The sequence below is a fragment of the Callorhinchus milii genome, unplaced genomic scaffold (genome assembly GCF_018977255.1).
Source record: "Callorhinchus milii isolate IMCB2004 unplaced genomic scaffold, IMCB_Cmil_1.0 Scaffold24, whole genome shotgun sequence".
NCBI classification, from domain to species: Eukaryota; Metazoa; Chordata; class Chondrichthyes; order Chimaeriformes; family Callorhinchidae; genus Callorhinchus; species Callorhinchus milii.
This window is the reverse complement of record NW_024704765.1, coordinates 4081620-4107516: the sequence shown is the minus strand read 5'-3', so window position 1 is coordinate 4107516 and position 25897 is coordinate 4081620. Positions and strand designations below refer to the sequence as shown.

The window sequence follows — 25897 nt, the reverse complement described above, 5'->3', positions numbered from 1 at the left end:
CCATTTGTTTGTTTGCATTTCATGTCTGAATAACAGCTGGAAGCGAGATTATCAAGGCTGTTTATTAACCTGTGGTGAGGTCATATCAACTGGGATTAGTGAAGTGTCCTGTTTAAAACCTGGTGGCCAGGGTAAGAATAGTTTCTCCTGATTTACTGAGCAGCTGTTCTAGCAGTACATTGAGGCTGACCACAGATAAGAACTGAATGGCTTATTTTTGGAGTGAAATATTGTAATAATTGAGGTCAAACTGAGACTCTTTCAAGTCTCACCTAAAGACTTTCCTGTTCGACCGTGCTTACAGCCACCTTCCCCCGGCTCGGAGTCAGGCTCCGCCACTGTTAAGCGCTCTGAGACGCTATCCTGCGTGGAGGGTGCTATATAAGTGCAAGTTGTTGTTGAGTCTGGTATCTGCAGCAAAGGCTGCACAATGTATTCAGTTATTTATTAATTGTAGCAACAAGGGAAAAAGTTGAACTCAAGAAGTTGTCTACTGTACGAAGAATTGCAGTTCTCTCGGATCAGCATCTAAGGGCTGATAATCTGAATGCCGTTATGTGCAGTGACTTTCCTGATCCATGATAGTAATGGGAAAATCTCAATAGAGGCTGATATTGGCAATACCACTTCACAGAACACCAAATGGAGAAGATAGGGAAACAATAACAGCAATTTCCACTTATATAGCACCTTTCACCTGGGAAAATGCATCAAACTACCGAAGATAGATAAAGAGTAAAGTTTCTGAGACTACACTGTCCTATCTAGCATTCCTAGGTCAGCTACAACACAGATTAGATGCATTATAAAGCTCCAAAGTCAAACTATCTGGTGGGAAAGGGCAACTGTAAAATAGGAATAGTTTTTTGATCTCACTGCTAATTGTCCGAGCTACATTTTTTGGATTATACAGTATATCCTTATTATCAATCCTTCAACTAGAAAGAAGAGTCGTCTACTATCTAGCTTGTCAATTCCCTTTTGTATTTTATATGCCTCAAGCAGATCAATCACCTCTTAACCGCCTGAGCTCCAACCAATATAACCAATACCCAATGTCTACCCAGGCTCTCATTATAGCTAAAGTCCTTCACTAGTGGTGAATTGTTACCTGAAGTCCTCTAAGACTAGTATATTCTTCCCAAGATTGGGTGACCCAAATTGAACACGATATTTAAAATTTTCTTATGTTGTTGCAAAATCTCAAAACACTTCACAGGATTTTCAGTAAAGTGTAATAAAACTATTTTGTAGGCAAACAGGGCAGCCAATTTGTGCACAGCAATGTCCCACAGAGGAACATGGAGTGAATTACCAGCTTTATCTGGAGGTTGTTGGCCAGAACCAGTGGAAACTCTTTTCAAATCGTGCAGTAGGATCTTTAACATCCACATGAACAGGCAGACAGGATCTCAGTTTCTCTAGGTCTAGACACACCTCCAACAGGACAGTGCACTCCCAGAACAGTTCCGATTTTAATTCCACCTCCTGATCCATTATTCAGCATTAAAGATATAAAGACAATTCTTATGTAAAAATAGTGTGCCTTAAAGCTCTATCACTGCAGAGGGTTGAATTCCATTCTGTTGTATATAAACAGTGCCATCTGCTGGTGGTTTGAATGTTTTCCAGTACTGTATTCTCATTGCACAGAGGTGACACAAGGGGTCAGCACTGTGAGCTTAACGAGATACGGTATCTTTCCATATACTGCACTGTAGTAGCTTTTCATTTACCGTAACATTTACCTTTGTTAGAAAACTACACCTCAGAAAATGGAGTCCTGTAGTGTAGTGGTTAGAGTCACTCGCCTCGCAAGTGAGAGGACCTTCAAAAAAATAATAATAATTTGGTCACTTAATCCACAACTGTTTGTGGGATATTGCTGTGCGTAATTGGCTACCGCGTTTCACCCACAAAACACAAAGTTAATTTACTTTACAGCGTATTTCTGGAAGTGTTTTGAGAATTTTAGAAGACGTGATAAGGCACTATATCAAATGCAAGGATTATTATTACATTATTAAAAGAGGATGATTATTTTTGGTGATCAGCAGATGGTAGATCCCATTGGAGTTGAGGTACAAATCAGCCATGATCTAATAGAATGGCAGAACAGGCTCAAGGGGCTGAATGACCTATTCCTGTACCTGTTTTATATGTTCCTATGATGCTGGCACGGAGGTTTCGTCTGTCTTAAAGGGACCGACCCTTTAGCTGAGTTTCACTCAGGCCCTCCAAAGAATATTTTCACCTACTGCTTTTGTTGATGTGAGATGGGCTTTGTACAGGTCAGTGTCTCCGCCAGAGAGAAAATATTTGAATGAATTGCAGTTCTATCGGTGCAATGAAAGAACTTACCAGGGAGAAACTGTAATAAAACTTTCCCCACACCCTAGCAGAGGCCTGGCCAAGGGTCGTTCACAGCGCTGACTACATACTCTGTATACCATTCAGCTCATTCTGTATTCAGATAGTGCAAGAACATAATTTGCTAGGTGAAAGAAGACCAAAGTTCATCTCGTTCGCCTTCCACCATCCTGGCAGTCGCTTGACATATTGTGTCCCAAATTATATTATATCCCAAGATATTATTTTGTAGCAGAAATCTATCTACCTGCAAACTATAATAATTAATATTTCCTACAAACAAGTGGAAGTATTTGATTCATTATTAAGAAAAANGGAGACAAATGGAGATATTTACTTGTTATTTTATTTAAATTCATGAACACTGGCTCATATAAGAGCATATTGAAAAACTGTATCAGACCAGCATACACGTATTGTATACACTATAATGCACTCCAGATTAGCAGATACTTTATCCTAATAATGTGATTTGATTGGCTGGTGAGCAGGCACTAATTCCCCAAGTTTTAAAGTGGTACTTGCTTTCTTAAAGAGACACCATTTCCGTTTAGCTATAAAGAGGTTTTTTAGAAATACATAGGTTATTTTCTGGTGCAGGGACAGAGAAGTCCTTGCAATCATACACAGCAGCCCGAATGCACTAATAGCGATGATTGCACCTGCCAGAATGCAAAGCAGAACTAACAGCTTAATGTACAATAGATTAGTTTTACTGATAACAAAGAGAGCAGCACAATTAGCTCTCCTAAAACATTTTAGACACAAGTATTGTATTATAAAAATCTCCTGACGTAGCACACCCCAAAATAAAAATAGAAACACCTGATGCAGTGAAAATGAGCAATAGATGAGCCCTGCCCCCTAAACATTAATGACTGATGTCTGATCAAATACAATTTAAAAGTATTATATTTCTTGACTGTCAACCTACCTAAAGTAATAAGTGGCCTGATGGAGATGTTGTACTCAAAACGTGTGATACGAAATACAGTCAATCCTCATTATTTGAATAATGATATTCAAATTTTTTTTCTATGATATTCTGCACTGCTTGTTATCCCAATCATGTGGCTTCAGGTGACATGGAAAACTGTCTTGTCTGCAGAGATTATACTGCATTTACTTTCAGGATTCCTTTCCAAACCTAGGCTTCTTTCTTGGACTACTGTTTGTGGCCTCAGGCCAAAACCATAGGATGAATCATCCTGAATGACTACATACGTATAGTAGGGGAAGGGGACTTAGGTTTGGGTCTGGTTGAACCTGGATCTTGGAAGCCACCACGCAAGCATCTTACTGTCTATATTTGACATAATAGCGAACTTTATCCTACTCATACTAGCTCATTACAGATCTACATAGACATCACTGACTGTAAAATAACTGCGGCTAATAGGATTATGGAGAAGAGTGTATGTTGGCACCAATACCAAGATCAATATCTGCAGATCAACATGAACTTTCTATGCGTGCGATGGGGATATTGGTGGAACCTGCTATCATTACTTTTATTAGATAGAATAGATACAGTATAATTGGATAGATGTATAGGTGGATAGGATAAATAGATAAGGTAGATTGATAAGATAGGAACATAGGAACAGGAGTAGGACATTCAGCCACTCAAGCCTCTTCCACCATTCTATAAGATCATGGATGATCTGTACCTCAACTCCAATTACCCGCCCTTGCCCCATATCCCTTGATACCCATACCTAACAAATATTTATTCACCTCAGTCTTGAAAATTTGATTGGAGCCAGCATCCACAGCCTTTTCGGGGAGAGAGTTCCAGATTTCCACTACCCTTTGGGTGAAAATTGCCTTCTGATTTCACCCCTAAATGGCCTAGCTCTAATTTTAAGATTATGCTCCCTTGATAAGATAGACAAAATAGAATGAAAGGAGAAACATCGAAACCGTTAATCTCAATCATATGTCATATTTTACTGTCACTTGTATAAGAAAACTTGTGTTGTCCTGTGGAGGAAAAGAAAATTGAACTTATGATGAAAAGTGAGTGATGCCCTGCTAAGTGGTTACTTGGATGCCACCTGCTATGTTTATGTGTCAGTGCTGTTCAAGAGGATCACACTTGCTCATGCATAATGCTCAGACTGTAAATAACAATCTAATAGTCCTGCCCCTTCCTGTGCCTTTCCAGTGTCTGTTGCAACACAATACACCTGACACATGATCTTGGGGTCAGTGACTTGTCAGTTATGATGAGGCCATAGATACAACATTGTCCAAAGCAAATTCAACCATAAGACAGGAATTTGCTGAATCCAGTGCTTTTTTGGACAACTGCAAAGTGATTTGATTCAAGCAATATCACAGTATATTTTATATTATCACTGGATCAACATTTTTAATTGCATTACAAATAGATCAATAATTTCAGCATTATGGCACACCAGTAATCCTGTTTTCTTTTCTGACAAATTTGTCTAAGATAATCCTAAGAATCTTTCTGTCGAACCATCACAATTATCACAATTTCTTGGGGAAAAACACAGGGAGTAATGAAATGTTTTACATGGGGCTGGAGATGTATTTTAAAATACCCACTGGTTATCAAGCAGGATTTTTCACTTCCAAAAGGTGTTATTTGAACTCTAACCAAAGAAAATTAATTCTAAACAGAATAAGATTTACCTTATTCAGAAGAGGAACATTGTGAGGATGATATGCAGTTGGAAAACAATGAAGGATCAGAGACAGAGGACATGCATAGTGAAGGATTGGATAAGACACAGTGGACAATCACACAGGAAGGGTTAGAGAATCAATGGAAAATCACAGAGACGGATAGACACGTAAGTGGTCCACATACACACAGTGGAGAATGTGAGGGAGGGAGAGGTAGATGCCCTGGGAGATCTGATGGAGCTGCAGGATCTGAGTGAGGGAAAGATGCACTGGAGGACCAGAACTAATGACACTGATGTTATTTAAATGTTTCAACAAAGCTGGGTAATAATTTGACTCTTGCTAGCTAACAGGTGGTATTTTCAGCTCTGGTTTTACAAACTATTTGAGTGACCTTTTCCTTCAATTCAGATAACACTCCATTCAAACGCTTTGAAATGGTCTCGCAAACAGGCATTAACCCCTTGTTTGTGGAGCTAAAATCACTTGCACTACTTGCAAACCTCTAGCACATGCGAATGCCAATCTACAGATTTACAATCCTCAGTCTACAGCTGAGTGCTCACTGCTGCCCTTCTGATGATCAATATCAGAAAACATTGGTATTGGTGCCCTCCCTCATCAAGTCAAACTTTCTAATGAAACAAAACTGCTGATAAATGAAAATCACCCAAGATTGTACATCTGTACAATTTGCCAAACAGCCTCTGTGTATGTTTGTGATAGTACATTAATACATATACTTTTCATTAAGCGCTGTATTATTGAAGGATTTTGATATAAGCCAGTGGACTTTCTATTATTTATTGATCCTTCACTGATTAGCTTCTGGATCCAGCCAGTAGCTTCATACTCTTTATTTCCAATATTTCTTCTCAAAATCTGGGGAAAAGACAAAACAACAGATTAGTATACAAACAAAGTCTCTCCTCGTTGGAATTCATACCATACCCATCCTTAAACCAACTGCAAAATACTGTAGATATCATTTAGCAATACGTTATTTTTGCATTAATCAGTGCCTATCAGTGACAACTTGTTCTGCCTCTTTGCCAGTTTCTCTCCAAGCTAACTTGAAGCCAGTGATGTCAATGTTAACCAGTCCATCCCTAATGCTTCATCAGTTGTAAACTGTCAGTCACCTCTGCTTCTGCTGTCTCCTAAGTTAAACCATAGTTTGCCATGGTTATCAATGCTGTTACATACCTACACTATTTCCATCTCTATTCTCCAAATGGGTCTCACGGCCTCATAATATTTTCAAATCAACAAGAGTCTGCAGCTATACAGCGCCTTACATGTAAGATAATGTGTCGGAAGGAGTAGTCGGACATTGAGCCTTGGGGCTAACGTGGGGAGGGAGGGAATCAATGTCAAGAAGGAAGGAATGTTATAAACAATTCTTGCTCACTTTTGTAATTGTATTGGAAAAGGGAACACATTTCGACTTTTTACAGCCAGCAGTGGTAATCATTAAATCTGCTTACTGTCTCAGGCAAACTGATACTCATCCATTTTTCTATGCTGCTAGGTGTGAGGCTCAGGGAAGATATGTTTCCCCATTGGCCCGGTGAAAGCCAGATAGATAGATGTCATCAGGAAAAAAATTAATTGATTAGGTGAAATGGAAATTTTAAAGGATTAAAACTCATCTGTAGTTTGGGTACCTTTATCTATGTTCTTCGGTGGAAGCTCTCTGATCAGTTCCACTTTCTCTTTGGACAATGCAATCTTCTCTTTTAGGATGTTGTTCTTATAGTCTGCAAGAAAAAAAGAGGGAACTGTTAATGAGGAATTCTCATTAAATAATAATACATTTCACACAGATCTCTTCTCCCCCAAACCTTCTATTCTTAAAATACAACAATAACAATTACATTTTTATAGTGTCTTTGGGAGATTGTCTCACAGTGCTTCACAAGCACAAGATGAGGGGAGCTGAGGAGAGCCGGTTAACATAACAACATGTAGGAGCAGGAGTAGGCCATTCGGCCCTTCGAGCCTGCACCGCCATTCAATCATGACTGATCTTCTAATCTAACATCTTCTAATAATCTGGTTAGGAGGGAAAAGCTGGCTGGATGTTTGTTTGGAAAGCTCTTAAGGCACACTTTGAATGTGGGGGAGGAAGGAGGTAATAATAATAATAATAATCCTTGCATTTGATATAGCGCTTTTCACGTCGGGAGGACATCCCAAAGCGCTTCACAGAACACACTGTAAAGTGAATTGACTGTATATTTGTGGGCGAACGCGGCAGCCAATTGCGCACAGCAATGTCCCAAAAAAAGAGGGAACTGTTAATGAGGAATTCTCATTAAATAATAATACATTTCACACAGATCTCTTCTCCCCCAAACCTTCTATTCTTAAAATACAACAATAACAATTACAGGATGGGTGAGAGCTCACTCAGTGATGGTAGGATGGATCTGCTGGGGAAATAATGCATGCCGGTGCTTGCTGACCGGAGTGAGCAGTGGTCACATTGGTGGAGCTGGTACTCCTAATTGCTCCCTGATAGCCGGTGCACGAAAGTGCATGCGTGTGGATGTGTAAGGGCAGGATCAAGTTTGTCTAACCACAGTTTAATAAATAAGCTACTGATATTAAACATCTAGTCTCATCTGCAGAACTGTCACTTGGGTAAGGCACCAGAGGGCACCAGGTTCTGTGCAACTGTAGCCCAGCTTGAGTTAGGACCTTTGAGATATTCAGAAAAGAGTAAATGGGCAAAACAAATCAGGAAAGCTTACCAATATCGCATGTACCCAACTTTATATCATCATTTTTGTTTGGTTTGATGTCAGTTGTATCGAGCACAAAGTCATTGAGGTTCACCTCTATTCTGCTGATGGGTGGGGGGGGGGAAGAGTTCAGAGTCAATGAGAAGCCTGATAAACATTATTCATGCTCATTTACTGCTGCTTTCTTTCAAAATTTTTATCAACAACAACTTCCATTTGTATAGTACCCTTCACATAGGGTAATGTCTCAGCATTTTCCCTAGGTGCTTTGAAGAGGTAGGTTTTGAGGTGGGACTTTAAATAGAGGGGCTGAGATGCAGGTTAGAGGAAGGGAGTTCCAGAGGTTAGGAATGTAGGATCTGAAGGCTCAGCCCTACTATAATCTACAACAATGTACTAAATTACTTCACAAGGAGCAATGTTAAATTAAACTGGCAGGTGATTTCTGAAGGGGTCAATTTAATCTACAGAAATGTGAGGAATGTGGAGTTTTGATCCCAGCAGCCTAGGCTGGATGCAAACCTGATCCCGCAGATGAAAGGAAGCATTTTAACTGATAGTATCATCCAGCCTTTTTTTTAAACAATTTATTTATTCAAATCTTAGATTTTGCTGATATTAGGATTGAGAGGATTAAAGCACAGGCGACTGAGAATCTGAAGAGTGAAGACACCAACATCCATCCAGGGCTTCTGTTTGGGGACTGGGCTAGATTTAAAACTACTTCTAGCTGAAAAAACAGGGTACTGGTCTGTTGCAGCCCTCGGTCACAGATCAGATAGAGACAGCCTTGGTTTATTAGGCTGCATACTCTGTGTAAACTCTTGCACCAAGATAGAATGCTGATAGATCCTATATATGTCCCTCTGCAGAGCTTAGTGCTGTGGTTGAATGCTGTGCTACCAGGTCATTATCATGCAATACAATTTGGTCATTGACTTTCCAAAGCATTAGTGAGTGCTCAGTCAGCAGAGACAGAGTGTGCAAGCAATACTTACGGTTGGGATTTCTTCACATTATATTGAAGACCTGAAAGAAAAGTACACAGCAGTGAGCCAAAAAACAAAGGAGTGTACATGTCAGCAGTGTTTGGCAACTAAATAGCAGGACCAAAAATCTTGTTCTGAGTTTACTTTCTCAGCCTCATCTAAAATCATATATTCCTCTATAAGGTCCCCTCTGAAACATTAAACACATTGGTACATCCTTCCCAATTTGAAAGGCACTATATTAGATGCTTGTATTGTATTTCCTTTCAAGACTGAAGAGCTCCATATAGACAAAGAACAACAAAGAAAAGAACATAGACGAGAATAATAATTTGGGAGGGTGCCAAGATAACAAAATAAAAGGACAAAGGACAAAGTTTCTAACAACAACTTGCATTTATACAGCTCTCTTCACCCAGAGTAGCATCCGCCAGCGCTTAAAGGTTTAGGGTAGCAAAGGACAATTTTAGGACAGACACCAGAGGTATTTCTTTACCCAAAGGATACTAAAAGACTGGAACAGATTACAAGGACATGGTAGGACACATTCAAGGTGACTCACAGAATAAATCAATAAATACGCAGACTCACCTCTCTTTTTCCGTCTGCGGGTGACCAATGCGATAATGGTTATCAGGATGGCCAGGAGGAGGATTGTGGCCAAGACATATCCCAGCTGATGAAGAAAATGTGAAGGTTGCTCCGGAATAAAAACGTTGATAACTTTGGGAACTTCCACCACTGTAGACACTACATGATAAAGAAATAAATGGTTACAGTTGTCTCAAAATTTACAATCAAAGTTACCGGATTGGAGCCAAAATGTTTTTAAACACCACCAACTGAACCATTGATCAAATTCAAGGCAATTATGGATTAACTCCAGTTATATCTTGAAAGGTCAATTTTTTAACATTGTTTAAAGTTGCCTCCTAACTTACATTTTCTTCCAATACTTTATAAACCGTGTCCGTTAATGTTTATAGAATCTTTCTGGAAATCAGAAATGGCACATTGATTCTACTCTGTATTTATTAATCTCCATATTGGAAGTAAGGATTGGGGAGTGATGGGATAACATCTGTCTGCCCATTTTTAGCATGAGGTTCAATGTGGGTCATTTACTCAGCATCTGAACTCCGCACCAACCCTTATGGGGTATCCTCATACCATTATGTTCTCTCCTTCACAGTAATGCACTTCTGTAGGAAACAAGGAAGCTGGGAAGGTATGCCAACACTGTATAGTGATTAGATCCGCTTCATGTGCGATTTCTCCAAACTCTGAGCTGTCCACTTCAATTGAGTCATCAGTCAGGTGGCTAGCTGAACAAGGCACTTTCCCCACAATGAAAGGCAAATTGGATAAGTTAGTAAGTGGGTCAACCTCCGACTACTCTTGATGCATTTCACAGGTGCACTTATTTGGCTTCTTAGCTGTGGATGGTACAATCAAACACATAAGAAAGTAGCATAACAGGAATTGAAAACACCTGGGAGCTCCTGGATGCAGTACTATTACCCAATATTTATGTTACTCAATATAATTTCAGAATCCAAAGGTACATTTTAAAGTATCTAATCTTATCTCCAGCCTACATTCAATAACTATCTCTCAGTGACTTGTTGGCTCTCTCTGAGCTGTCTGCAGCCGGTGTAGCACTTGGATGTCTCATGGTTAGCTGTGACCTTTGCCAAAATAGACAGTTCAAATGGGGTGTTGCTGTACCTTCCTTCTCTTATTGTACAACAAAAGCCTTATCAACGCTTCATGCTGAAAATGCTAGTAACAGTTCTTAAAAAATAGCCATGATATTGCAATTTTTTATATAAAGAGGCAAATGCTAACAAAGGTTTGAGTACTTAACTTGATGTAAAATGAATCTTCGTGTTGTAGACACTGTTTCTGTGACTGCTGGGGGCACTGTCAGCATCTAACTCTACCTCAGCTGCCTGAACAATGAATCATTTTACAGACCTTCATTTCCTTAAACAGAATCATAGAACATTACAGTACAGAAGGAGGCCATTTGGCCCATCGTGCCTATGCCGGCTCTTTGGAAGAGCTACCCAATCAGTCCCACACCCCCGCTCTTTCCCCATATTCTTGCAATTTTTTTCCTTTTGAAGTACCTATCTAATTCCCTTTTGAAGTTGAAAGTTGTTATTGACTCTACGTCTTAAGTCACAAACTATGTAAAGTTGCTCAATATCCAGAGGGAGTAATGTTCCTGGAGTAATGTGCTCTGAAAAGGCCACTCCCATCCTGACATTTTGACAATGGCTGGATGTTTAGGCCTCAACAGATGACAGATCTGGCACAGCACAAACCTTTAGATAATCTTTCCAATATTGATGAGAAACTAATTCAGAAATATTACATTGAAGGCCAAACAATAACGTCAGCACATCATTGAGCATATTATCCAGAGCTCCTCCTCAGTCTGTTACAATATAGTCCACTAAATAAATACAGCACATCTTACACTGCCCAGAAATGTGTGCATGTGGTGCAGCTATCAAGAGGTCTGTTTCTCTAATTGCATTAAAGCATACTGTTCAAATTTGCATTCAGTCAGCAAAACACAAATCTTTTTCTTTAGCTCCAGGAATGTAAGTGACCCTGTTACTTTTCTGCAAGATTAAATGTATTCAAAACCAGGGAGATTTTGTGCGACATATTTTTGATGGCTTTCAAACGGATCTGCAAGATCCAAGATAAACATTGCTGCTCTGCCTCACTTGGCCCTTTCCTTGAGGCTGTTGCAGATTTAATCTGTCTGTAAAGTCTGGCACTTCCAAATGCAGCATTTTCACAGAACTGAGTGATCCAAAGTCCTGCATGGCTTAAGAAAGGAAGGCGATTTATTTATTTTTAGCCAGATTCAAGATTACTGCGTTGAATTGGTTTAGCGTTAAACTATGCTTCGTGAGTGCCAAGCCTAAGAGGCAAGAGTAAATGGGGAGTCTTGCTGCGTTGGCGAATATTCGGACAGGTATGGTTGCTGAAACAGCCTCCAATGTCAACTCTGTTTTCATGCCACTGTGTTTATCGTCAGGAAAGATTTAGTTCACAAAACAAAGATGAATCAAACACACCTATTTTATTCAGAATTTGTATGAATCCTGAATAAAATCCCCAGCCTCAGCTATGTACTATCAAATATCTTGAGTATTAACTGAAATATTGCTGTGTTTCTTTAAAGCTTTCTATTCCTAATGTGCAAAGTTGGCTATTTCCTTATGCAACAGGTACAACAACACGGTAATTGTAGACTTTAGTGGACAATTCATCTATTCACTAGGCAAACCAATAGTCTGGTAGCCTCATGTTGAGCTCTACCAGTTCATGTCTGTGTGAGTAAGGCCTCAAATTCTTCAATCACCCAGAAAACACACAGTCATTACACTTTACAATATACCCTGGAAAGTGCTTTGAGAGGTCTCGATAACATGATAAGGCGCCGTTATGAAAGGATTATTATCATTTTTCAATTCGGTGGATTAGAACCAAAATCAACACAGATCAAGGAAGTTTTATCATCTACAGTCATGTACAGTAATGCTGGGAATTCAGCTTGTTTTTCGACATGTTTCTTTTGCTTAAAGATAAACACTGAGAATTTACATCGCAGAACATCTCCCTTTACAAATCAGAATGCTCGTTCTTTCAGTTTTGTCACTTTCTTGGCTGGCTCTCATTTGTTTTTCTTCCCCAAAAAATCCTCTGAGCTGATGGGAGGCTGCCAGTTCCATATGGTTCCCATATGCTGTTGTACAGGATGTATTTCACCCTTGAGAAACTTTTGAAACTTTTTGGAACATATTCTCGTAAAACAGCTGGGCTTCAAAACACCTCTGTCAGGAAGAGCATTCCTAAAAGGTGTTGGTAATGGAAGAGTAATGAGGCGACGAAGAAAAAAGAAAGAAAGGGACAAAATGAAGAGATGATAAGCTCAAGTTTTATGTTGTTGGCCAGCAGAACGCTATCCCCCACTGAGTGTGTACCAATTAGTGGTTGGCTGGAATACATTAACAGAGTTTCACTTGAGCAGAAACATCTCTTTGATATGTGAGAGAGCTTTGATGCTGCTCTTTTTAATAATAATGTTATATATGCTCTTTTTATTTTGCTTACATTAAATCAGGACACAAACATCATATTTAACCTGAATTTCCTGAGTCATTTCTTTAATACGACTGGATGTTTGTTGGGAAGAAGAGAGGGGTGTACTCTACCGGGTTTTCAAACAAAATGGAAGATGGCCAACTCTAATGGTGGTAACCAGCTGCAGTATGTTTTATTTTTGTTCTGTTGTATTGGTCTATTTGAGAGAGAATCAGACTTTAATATTCCCTCACTTAGACAACTTCCATTTATATAGCGCCCTACTCCAACTCTAACCCTACATGTAGGATAAAGACTCAGAGCCTTGAAATATACTAAGCAGAATCATTACTTTTCCCTTTTTGTAAGTTTCTATGATAAATTTCTTCAATTGAAAGTGTTTCAACTTGTTTTGTCTTACCCATTCTATATCAAATGCAAGAATTATCATATACAGTGGCATTATGTCACCTTCTAGCTCCCATGCTCTCCCAGATTAACCATATAACAAAGCCTATCTTTCCATCCCTCTATCTATTGTACTCTCAAATCTCCCTTCATGATTAACTCACTCTCTATTTTTTTCATTTTTTGAGACTCACTGTGTGTGGGGAGACTCGCTGTTGGTAATTATGAATAAGAAGCCATTTGTTAACACATTGTACCACCAGGTCACCATATGTGCTGGCATGATCTCATATCATTGCTAATCCCCATTTAGCAACAAAGTCTTTAGTAGCTAATGGTGCATTGTTTTAAAGAATTTCAAATACATTCAGTGTTTAGTGAAGTTCCACACTTGGATTTGGAATGAGAATAGCAGGCTGTTTCATGTAAGACCCTGCTGGCTCTGTGTTGTTAGGTGTTAGCATTGTAAATATTTCTGCTGTATTGTGCAGTTTGTTGTATGCCAACTTTATTAACTACACCTGAAAGGATTGTGTAATTGTGTCTGGCTTTTTTAGTTCTTGGCGCAACATCTTGAACCTGTACACAGATGCATTCATTCTCAGTTGTGTCACGTCCCATTGCAATCTGTCTGATACTTGCAACATACTGTGAGTCTGAACCCATGCTTACAAGTGCTAGATCTTACCAGTGCCAGTGGCAGAAATGCTGTGTAAGCAGAACACAGACTTACACAGACTGCATAGCTCTTAGAATCTCAAACTTTGGATAATTGGTTCTTAATGGAAAAGAATGAATACTTCTGATTAGATATGCTGCCTATTCCATTTGAATCCTAATGCCTCTTCCCTCCCTTGCCTCCTTCATCAAGACCTTCCTCTTTGACCATGCCTTCAGTCATCTTCCCACCCCACCCCCTTCCCCTCCACCCCATCTCGATTCGAACCCCCAGCTCAGGTGCAAACTCTTCTCTGTCCAGTGCCTTAGGTCATCCTCCCAACTTGAAAGGCGCTATATAAATGCAATTTGTTTTTGTTGTTGTAGTTGAAACACCATGAGGAACAGCAATGTTATTTCTGTTATTTCTATTTGCTGACTCTTGCATTTGAGCTTGGAGATGTATCATGGATGGAATATGTGAGTTGTGGTCACATCCCATTCCTGCTCTTTTATCTCCTAGGGGCCAACGAGAAAGAATCCTGTGTTATCTTTAGAACTACAGTACCTTGTACTCAGTGAAATGTTGGTGCGTGTGCACTACATCCTCAAACAGCAACTGTCAGGGACATTCACGGCTCACTGAGACCATATGTACAACAGAAATGGCGTTACTATTCTATTCCTACTGCTCAATATAGTGCCTTATTGATGATAAGATCATATCACATGAACCTGATCATAGATTTGATGTATAAAAAGATTTCTCTTACTTGTCTTGATTGTAAAGTTCACTTTAACTGGCTCTGTGATGAAGAGATTGAAGATCCGTCTCTCGTGAATCCCGCAGTAATGGTGGTGCAGATCACATGAATAGAGTCCTTCATCACCTGGGCGAAGATTAGAAATGATCAGTGAAAAGTCTCCATCGGCGAAGGCTGTTTCCGATATATTCATCCTCTTCCTTATAAAGAGTGGGCCATACGATCGCTGTTCTCCAGAGGCATAGAGGTCTATCAGCCGGTCAGCTTGATCATGCCAGACTCCAGGAGGTGATCTGTCCCAATGGACCACCTGTTGCTCTTCCTCGCTGTGTCTCTCAGTCCAGATGTGGTTGCGATTTTCACAAGGCAGCACCACTGTTGAGCCAGCTAAGCCCACCACCACCACTTTCACTCCATCCCAAAACTTCCTTACCTTCCGCACTGTAAACAAAAACTGAGGGTCAGTTTTTAAAGTTCTTTTAAGAAAAAACAATAAATAATGTTACAGGACAATCAGCACACTTTGGGAAGAGTTGAGACTGACAATGGATTGCCTTTTGTACAATAAACTCTAAGACCTTTTTGAAGCTAACTTGATAACTTCATAATGAGGATCACTGGTTCAGCCCATCCATTGCCTGTTTCTGTCTCAAAAGCAAAAACATGCAATTCTGTGGAAGCACAGCTTTGCAGCAGAATGTTGCAATCACTTAATAACTGTCCACAGGGGAACACCCAAAGAACTTTGCCATTTCAGCACATTTAAACATAATTAAATTCTTTTTCTGGTAAAACATGTTTTTTGTAGTACATTTGTGGGAAGTATCTATGTTTACTGCTGTAATTAGGCTGGAATGAAAATAACAGTTTGCTCTTCTTCCAACACCTCAGCGAAAGTATGGCATGTGTAACCAGCATCAGAGGTACTGAGTCCTCAGTTAGTTCTGTAGCTTTCCCTCCTATACAAATGCACTTGCGTGCCAACTGAGATTTACCTGCTGTCGAGAGGCCTCAACAGCAGAAGTCTTAGAACTAGTTGCAGAATAGTACAAAAGGCGACAATCCCTCACTTTGTACACATACAAATCCTTACCTGACTTGGTGATATTCAGTTGAATTCGGACTGTTTCGTAAAGGTGACAGTAATGGTGGTGAAGGTTACATGTGTAAATCCCCTTGTCGTTTGGTCTAAAATCTTTAAAACATAAGGAAGATAAGTAGACTGTTTATGGTACTGTCGAATAGGTTGAAATGTAACTCATTAGGATACTGGCTCTTAGTATCCCAGTATACTGAATTAATATGTATTTCCTGTCATTTTTAATATTGAATTTCTGATGCGGGTGTTGTTGCCTAATCTCTCTAAATCATTCTGAATATTACCCCATTTCTCACATACTTTAACATCATCCGTAAACTAGGACATTGAACCTTTATAATATAAAAATAATAATCCTTGCATTTGATACAGTGTTTTATTGTGTTGTTGGAAAATTTCCAAGCGTATCACAGAATTAACCTTAAAGTGTAGTAATTGTGTCTTTGTAAGCAATCAAATTGTTTGCAATTACATCTTCCATGATGGAATTAATTCTAACAGAATTTCAATAACTTTGATTGGCATACGCTGCCTTTCACAAACCCTTCTTGTCTTGGAATTGCTGCTTACAACAACAACAACTTGCATTTATATAGCACCCCTCATGGATGGGAGCATCCCAGAGTGCTTGACAGTGGCAGAGCACAATGCTGAGCCGGGGGAAGGGGTAGGTGACTGTAGGTACGGTCAAAGAGGAAGATCTTCAGGTACGATCTGAAGATGGGAAAGGAGGGGACAAGGCGGAGGGATAGAAGTAGAGTGTTCCAGAGTTCGTGGCATAGTAGCTGAAAGTGCAGCCACCGACGGTGGAATGGAGCTCATTAGAGACATGCAGAAGGCCAGAGGCAGTCGAGCGGAGGCAGTGAGTTTGGGGTAAGCATGTCAGAGAGGTGGGGAGGTGCCAGCGCAAGAAGTAATTTGAAGACGAAGTGTGAGGATCTTGAAATCGATCCGTTTGGCAATAGGGAGCCAGTGGAGCCTGGCTAGAACTGGTGTGATGAGGTTATGTATGGAGTTTAGTGTGAGTGAGTATGCGGGCTGCACAATTTTGGATTACTAAAACTCTTTGCTTTAAATCTTTATAATAGGAAATCCAATGCTACTTCAGATCCATAGAATATAAAGTGGAGGTCATGTTCTGAACATTGTCAAACTATTTTCTGTAATAAGCAAAGGAGGTTTTTACCTCTTATCACTAAGGAGAAGTTTCCATTTGAAAATGCTGTGGCAGACATCATTATCCGTCCTTCGTCATAGGTGTTGTAGACCCGCTGATCACCTGCTGAGAACATGTCAAGAACACGCTTGACCTTGTATTCACCACCGATTGAGTACCAGTCCCAATGGGCCACGCGTTGACGGTCATTCAGGCGGTCGTGGGTCCAAACCATTCGACGACTGTGGCACTGTAGTACTGCTTCTGACCCAGCGGGGACGGATAGATTATGGTATGCTACCACAACGCTATCCAAATTCAGTGAATTTGCAGGAACTTTAAAACAAAAAGACATTTTTAAGATTATTCACCAATTTTCTTCCCTTTTGCTCTTGAAAGTGTTTGCTCTTTTTCCCTATTAATGAAGTACAGTTTCACATGCACTGAGGACCCTACTGTCCCATCCTCAAATGGCCATAATTCATGTCTGAGCTGTGACAATGAGTGTTGGCAGAGGATGTAGCAGCCAAGCCCGATCCTGTCCTCACCTGGTATACACTCACATGCATATTCACACACACACTTACCCACTTTTAAGTAGGGGTAATTGGATAACATTTAAGAGTGACTGGCTTTCTTTGTTTTCTTCAAAGACACTGATGCTAATTTAGTCTCTATTATTGCTAGTCAACTGATCTTACTCAGACCAGAGTTCCAACCTTGATTAAAAGTAAACTACCAAACTACTGTTTACTTTCTCTGAGGAAACCATTTCCTGAAGTACTTCTTAAGCAAGTTGCCAGTGATCAGCTACAGAAATATTGAATGGATTTTCAAAGGACAAATTTTTACAAATTATTGACACAAGATTGTAGAATCATAGAAGAACTCTTACCATTTGTGTAGAGGAAGGCTGACTGCACTGTGGAAAGAGAAAAGTGAATGATGAGGAAGTTTCTTTTCTCAACTATTTTTCTTCACAATGTTCTCTTCTGAGAAAATTATTCACAACCACAATAACTTGCATTTTATAGCCCCCCCCCTACACATAACTTAGCCATTCATAGATGTTAAGAGTCTGTTAAACAAAAGAAAGCCACATGCCATATGATTGTTATGTGAGAATCAGAGGGGTGTTTTCCAGATTAGGCAGAAGATGAGTTACACAATTGTTTATCACATACCAGAGAAATGAAGGGAAGTAGGTCAGTCTGAAGGATGAGACTCCCTCTCAAAGCCAAACAAAGAATCTGTGCATCAAATAGCCACTTTGGAGCCAAGGATTCTTTTCATTTGAAATCTGAAGTCACGGGTGTTGGATTGAGCCCATGTCCAAAGGAGACTGGACCATACCATCAACACCCACCCAGTCTGGAAAGTCGTTTGCCAACCTAAATACAGTCTTGTGTTGTTGAAAGTTGAAGCAGACATTCCAGCCCTTATTTCAGTTTCATAAACCCATCTCTCTAATCTTGAACACATGTTGTACAAAGCCCTTGTGCCAAATAGACAAGTTTTTGGTTTAGAAAAATGGATAATTTTGAATTTAAATTTAAAGGGATGACTTTTTCCAATCTAGACAGTCACACTACAGACTGTAAAACTGCAACAGAGGGCCCAGCTGTCCAAAGCAATCTCAATCACAGACAAACACACACATCATCTTAGGCCAAACACTAATCAAATACACTTCAAGCATCACAGTGCTTCAAGCATCACACTGCAGCTCATCAGATGTGGATTATTTAACCGTGAACCTTGGTAAGTAGTATGGCTCATATTGTGGTAAGGTTGAAACGAGTTGCAGAGAAAAGATTGGTATGACATTAGTAGGTACCAAGCTTTTTTCCCCAAATTAACTTATTTGACAATGTAGCATGGTGAATGACAACACTAATATTCCCCTGATATTGACAAATAGGTGGTAGAGCAGAGTCCATTGTTTCAAAAGGGAAGAAGACAATTGTATGAAGCATAGAGACTTGAAGGGGTACAGGGATAAAGCAGGGCAATGGGATTGAATGAACACCTTGCTCTGAGAGCCGGCAGACTCAATGGACCAAATGGCCCCTTGCTGTATTGTAAGTGTCTAGGATTTTATGAAGGTATCTATTACTGATCCAGTTCCATGGAGCCAAGGACCAAGTTTTCTAGGATGCATTTCCCCTGTCATTCTGCAGGCCTATGCACTGAGATTGTTTTACAACTTCACCACATCTGGAAAAATAATTAGTTTTTGTTAACTCTGTTAGTGAGAACTTTGAAGCACAAATAGTGAAATCAGAGGCACAAGGAAATATTTCGGAATGTCATCTTGCCCATTTATAGCAATCCTTGCATTTTATGTAGCACCTTTCCAGTCAGAAGGATGTCTCAAAAGGCATTACAGGATTTTCTATGTATTTTGTAATTCAGTCTAACATTGCTATTTCATTTAAAGGAGGTTTAAAATGAAGCAGGAATAAAATAGCCATACAACCCACCCAGTTTGCTGTGCCATTTAGGACTATGATCAAGTACAGGAGTTTGAACTCAAACGGCAGTTCAAAAACAAAGCACAAAGCAAAATTTGTGGAGATTGAGTAAAGCGCTGAGATTATGCCACTGATCTGGTTGATCAATTACTAAGCACGACAAAGGAATTGAGTAGCAAATACTAAATGGGTCAGGGCGCAGTCTTTCCCTCCAAGGAATTTTCTAGTCTGGATTGAGAAGGTGATAGTCTTTCCTCTCTTGGCACAAAGATTCCAGGGTGAAAATTATGATGTTACTTAAATATCTTTTAAGTATTTCAAATTATTCAAATTCAAATACATTCAAATTAGTTATAACTTTAAATATTTCACACATGAACTGCTGCCTGCGTGTGCTGAAGGCAGACTTCTTGACACCTGTCTCATTTATTGCACTCAGAAGCCAGCCATATTGGACTTGCCAATTGTATCGCTAGACTGCTCGTTAGTGGATAATATCTTTACTAATTATTACAAAAATACAGAACAAAGGCAGTCTCAGGCTCACCAGCACACCACTGCTGAGATCTGTGAAGCAGTCCAATATGTGGAGTGGCTGGAGTCTTATCAGGACCAGTAAGAAAGATGTTGGGCAACTTCCTCCAGCACATCTGTGGGCCAGACAATATATTCATTGTCATTCATCTAACCTATATAAAACACTGGTTAGGCCTCAGTTAGAATACTGAGCCCAGTTCTGGGCACCACACTATTGGAAGGATGCTAAGGCATTGGAAAGGGTGCAGAGGAGATTTACAAGAATGGTACCAGGAATGAGGGACCGTGATTATGAGGAAAGGCTAGAGAGTCCAGGATTATTCTCATTGGAGCAGAGAAGGTTACAAGGAGACCTAATAGAGGTCTTCAAAATCATGAGGGGATTTGATAGGTTAGAAAGGGACAAACTGTTTCCACTGGTGGGTGTGTCGGTGACTCGAGGTCACAGATTAAAAATAGTCTCTAAAAGAAGCAGAAGGGAGATGAGAAGAAATTTTTTCACGCAGCGAGTTGTTTGAATCTGGAACACATTGCCTGAAAGGGTGGTGGAGGCCGATTCGATAATAACTTTTAAAAACGCGGTGGACGGGTATTTGAGGAGGACGGGTCTGCAGGGTTATGGGGAAAGAGCTGGGGATTGGGATTGACATTACATTGCTCTTTTCAAAGAGCCGGCACAGACTCAATGGGCCGAATGGCCTCTTTTTGTGCTGTACGATTCTATGATTCTATGATAAGAGCCACTCAAGACATTTCTATGTCCTCCTGCCTTAGCGCTCAGCCCAGATCCCTCTGCTTCTAAAGGAGGTGTAGTAGTACTTGACCTTGAAGGACTCGCTGTATTTCTCAAGATAGTTCAGGTTAGGTAATAATAATCCTTGCATCTGATATAGCGCCTTATCATGTCTTCAAGACGCAGCAGCCAATTAATAGAGGTGTGTGGAGAAAGGAAACTTGCCAAATGTTTCGCCCCACCCGGGAATCGAACCTGGATCCTCTCATTTGTGAGGCGAATGCTCTAACCACTAAGCTGCAGAACTTCATGAGATGTTGTGATTGAGATAAACTGAGTAATCAGATGACAGATTAACACTCTATGACCACAGAATAACTAACCCAATAAGCCAATAACTCTTTGTGCTGATATTGCTGGAAAGAAAACTCTGTTGCTGCTCTATCACTGTACAGTAAGGGGGGGTTCATGGATTTCTTCACTTCCTGCCAGATGCTGGACACCAGATCAAGTGGAGATCAGGGACAGCTGGTTTGATTTACAAAACATGTTCCAAGTAATAAACATAAGGGTCACATGGTTCTTGTCAGGCAAGAGGAAAGAAAACAGTTTAAAAATCCTCTCTGGCAAGAAGTCAAGAAACCACATTCACGGAAACTGTTCGAGCAAGAAGGCAGCAGCCATGTTAATGTCCTTGTTTTGACTGTTTATAAGGAGCAAAGATTTTTAACTTCCAGGGAAAACTAATGAAAGGAATGGTTGGTTGATGTATGTTAACAATAATCTAGCATTTCATTACAAATGTTTGTTTCCCTGTCACTTGGACAGAGTTTTCCTCTTTTATCATTCACGATCAAGATTCATCACTTCCTGGTCAGGTATAGGACAGGTTAACTACAAAGCAAAGGACCTTCTAGAGACCATGGATTCTAAAACATTGTCATATTGAGCCTCCCTAAATCGGGATAGTCTCAAATCCCGCATCCAGTCCTCAGTAGCCAAAAGTTTGGATTATGCTGCTCTAAGCTTAATCAATTGCATCTCCCCATAGTTTACTAAGAAAACACAAGAAATAACCTATACTTTGCAAGGATAGGAGTAATAAATTAGGACTTTGATTAACATAGATATAATTAGAGTAGAAGTGTCAAAAGTCCTAATCTTATTTCATAAAGCACCTTTCAGAAGTGAAAACAAATCAAATAAATGTTCTGAAGCACAGACTTAAGCCACTTTTGCATTAAGGATACTTTGGCACTGACTGTAACACAAACAGAAGTGACAGTCTAGCACTATTGTTGTGAAGTCACCGTGTAGTTTTTGTATCCACACATTGTGAGGGCGGTGGAGAGACAAGTGTTTGTAGCACAATGAATGATCCAATGACATCAGATACATTTCACGTGTGGAAAACCTTTGAAGGTATATTTTTATGATTGTTGTTACTGAAAATAACAATAGAGGAGGTTGGGAGCTGTGTCTGATAATCAGGTAATTGCTCCTCTCCTTCTCCGAGTTCTGTTACCTTTATTTCACTTGTGACGGTCAGGAAAACAAACTTCTCTTTTTTGCGCTAATGTGATGACAAATGTTCACAGAACGTCAGTGTCCATTTGCTCCAGCAGCAACCATTTCAGTGCCTTGGGACATCTTCCTGATGTGAAAGACGCTATGCAAATATAATTTGTTGTTGTGATTCTAGAGATAGACGTTGTGGGAGTTACAACCCTGAGAAAGGTCTGCCGATATAAAACAGCAGCAAATTGGGTCGCTTTATATTATGGGTTGCCAGTAGAGCAGGCCATCTCTGCAGACAAACTTGTAATGTAATAGTAGTAGAATAATCCTTCATCTAATAATTTTTACTTCAGGAGGATGTCTCAAAGTACTTCACAGAATTTACTGTAAGGTATAGTCACAATGTATTTTGTAGGTGAACACATCTGTCAATTTCCACACAGCAATGTCCACAAAAGCCATGAAGTGAATGACCAATTTTATCTGGAGGATCTTTGATGTCCCCACCTAAACATGCAGACAAGACCTTGGTTTAATGTCTCATCAGAAGTAAGAGCATAAATCACTTCCTCTTTTGAGGGAGTTGGTTGATGGAGCATTAATTGCTCTTGTTAGTGGCGGAAAGTTCAAATCACTCATCCTGTTGTGCCTTTTTGTTCTCATTCCTATACCCTTCAGTTCTGTGCTCACATTGTAAACCAAATGACCTACTCTAGCTTTCTGTAAACAAACAGAGTAACCAGAAGTTTACCAAGAATCCTCGCAACAGGGCTGCTTTAGAGATGGAGGTTTAGAGATGTGAGCTCTTTATATTATTTACCTTTGGAAGTTGAAATGTTTGTGCTCAAAAGGTCGTGCTGGGAAATTAAACTTACCTTCTCAGCTACCCAGTGTGAACACAATAGCAAGTAAAGCTCTTATAGTTATAATTCAACTACCAATTCACAAGAGCAGACTCCACACCACCAGTGTGTGTTTTTCACTTCTCAGTTATACGTTTGCCTTTCAATCAGACTGCTGATTTGTGCCAGTCTGATGCTATTACCTTCGCCCATAGACTGCACATACTCATTCACCTAAGTCATCTAGAGCCAGTGAACAGTACTTCATCCATTTGCCCTACCTTGAAAAACACGTCACAAAATAAACTATAGCAATTACATTAACTGGCGGGCATAATCCCTAGGCTAGCTCGCCTTCCAGGTGAAGTCTCCATTGTTGGTAACAAAATTTTTTTGTTTAAATTGTTGCATTTGATATCACCTTATCATATCGTTGAGATGCCTCAAAGCGCTTCACAGGATACACTGTAAATAGTCAATAGAACTACAGGGTCTGTGGTTGATATTAGCCTGCTGCTGAGTTTGGGGACAGAGAACAAGTCTCACATGGTAGGAAACGCATTAAATTAGATAAAGGCTAGCTACTTGCCTTTCATTGGTTTGCCTTGCACTATTGGGTATAAATAATAATAATAATCCGTGCATTTGATATAGATCCTTATCATGTCTTCTAGACGTCTCAAATCACTTCACAGAATATACTGTAAAGTGAGTTGACTGTGTATTTTGTGGGTGAAACTACAATTAATTAATATAATTGAAAAGTGAAATGATTGAGTCTTTGACACAACAGGATCGAGCACAAGCGGAGAGTTTTCAGGCTAAAGAGGAAAGCAGCCATGCTCTGCCTGAGGCTGAGAGCTTCCAACGGGGAATATTGTTTATTCAGGTACCAGGTTAGAATAATTCCATTAATTCTACAAAACTCAACAGAACAATTCAGCAACTGCCCTTCCACTTGCTTCCACTGACTAAACATTCGCTGACAAGTAGGTCTGCAGCTAACTTTGGAATTAGGACAAAATGCAGTATTTCACTGGAAAACAGTACCACGATTTCAGTCTTTCTGAAGCGGCACTAAGTAGTTTGTTTGAGGTGAATGGCCCACATTCCTTACCTTTAGAAAAGAGTACATAGCACAGAAGGAGTCTCGCTGCTTGCTCCATCCTCCGTGCTCTTTATCCTGAGGAACCCGGCTCTCAGTGCCTTTGAATCAAAAAGAAAACATCATGACATCATGGTCCCTGGCTGCTCGCAGGTCTGAGGCTTTTACTGCAAAGGACTCGTTTCAGTTTTGAGTTTTCTTTTATCGGGAGAGAGTCCTGTCAGTGAATGGTTTGGAGCTGTTACCAGCCCTCACACTGTTAAGAAGCAAATGAGGCCCCTTTTGCTCTGTAATTAATTGTGCAATCTATGCTGCTTCTACATTTGGCAAAGGCAGTTTGACTCTTCACCAGACGCTGCTCTGCTCTGCACGCTTCCAGATTCAAAAGTTTTTTTTGTCTTGGCCACTGTATGTTATTAATTTTCTCCGAGTTAAAGGAGCTTCGAGCTATTCCAGCCCCCTTTGGCTCCAGGCCAATAAATCTCGGTGCCTGGGATTTCTCCGAATTGTTTTCATCTTTTCTCTTTCAAACGATGTTCTTTTCTCCTGGGTGGGATTGGCCAGCATTTGCTTCTGGAAGACTTTAACCCTCTGAGCACTAGATGCAACACAGTGGTCAACTCATTGGCCTTGTTTTATCTCAACAGTAACCAATTCAGTGCACTCACCACATACAGACAGTCCTTCTGAATTAGGAAGTCATGTTACCTATCTTATTTCACCTTAATTAATTCAACACAGACCAGAATTCAAACCACTAACTTGGTCTCAATGTTACTCAGTTTAGAATTCTGCAAAACTACCTGCGAGAAAGCTCTGAGAGGGTATTTGGAGGTTGACTGATTTCTTTTCAAGACAGTTTTCTCTCCTTTTTTGAGCATGGAGCAGCATGTACAATGAAAGGCTCAAGACTCCCAAGTCCAGCAGCAGCAGCACCTAGATCTCCTTAACTCTCAGCTCACAGTTGGAGACTATGGTCTGTCATTGCCTGCAGAGTGAATGCCAGTCCTCTGGGGGAAGTGTGTGGGTAGGGGGGGGGGCTGGTTTTATGAGCTCACAAATGGCAAAATTGTTCTCTCTGCTGCCTTCAACATCATTGACCACTCTATTCTCATCCACTGCCTCTCCTCTCAGCTCAACCTTCACGGCTCTGTCTGTGACTGGTTCAGATCATACCTCTCACATCGCCTTCACTTCATCTACACAAACGGTTTCTTCTCTAGCCCCCACACCGTCTCGTGCGGCGTTCCTCAGGACTCTGTCCTTGGTCCCCTCCTCTTCAGGAGAATCTCTAACCAGGGGTCACAGTCTGAAAATTAAGGGTCAGCCTTTTAGAACAGAGTTGAGGAAACATTTCTTCACTCAGAGGGTAGTGAATTTATGGAATTCACTACCCCAGAAGGCTGTAGATGCTCAGTCCTTGAACATCTTCAACGCTGAGACTGATGGATTTTTAAAAACACAGAGGCATTAGGAGATATGGGGATAGGGCAGGTAATTAGAGTTAGGTCAGAAGATCAGCCATGATCTTATCGAATGACGGGGCAGGCTCGAGGGGCCAAATGGCTTACTCCTGCTCCTAATTCTTATGTTCTTATTTTCTTATAACATCTATATGTTCCCTTTTGGTGACATCATCGGCAGACATGCAGTCAACTTCCACATGTATGTGGATGACACCCAACTGTACCTCTCTGCCTCCACCCTTGACTCTAGGATCACTGCTATCCTGACAG

At 40.2% G+C, this 25897-nt stretch overlaps 2 protein-coding genes across 3 annotated transcripts in view; one reads left to right on the top strand and one right to left on the bottom strand.

Annotated features, from left to right (window-relative positions):
* nol9 (nucleolar protein 9) overlaps positions 1-25897 on the top strand; it is a 55988-nt gene that overhangs the window by 2347 nt on the left and 27744 nt on the right. The window lies entirely within an intron of this gene.
* Positions 2699-24572, bottom strand: LOC103181404 (matrix remodeling-associated protein 8). Of its 2 annotated transcripts, none has more exons than XM_007897862.2 (10): positions 24174-24572; positions 17848-17874; positions 16983-17288; positions 15791-15892; positions 14707-15138; positions 9353-9511; positions 8771-8801; positions 7782-7876; positions 6693-6785; positions 2699-5907 (listed from the first exon to the last, which is right to left on the bottom strand). In XM_007897862.2, exons 1-10 carry the CDS (start codon positions 24220-24222, stop codon positions 5882-5884), a joined length of 1320 nt encoding a protein of 439 aa, XP_007896053.1. In that variant the 5' UTR covers positions 24223-24572; the 3' UTR covers positions 2699-5881. The 2 variants fall into 2 exon arrangements, with proteins under 2 accessions (XP_007896053.1, XP_007896054.1); XM_007897863.2 differs by having other exon boundaries at positions 7782-7873; positions 24174-24571.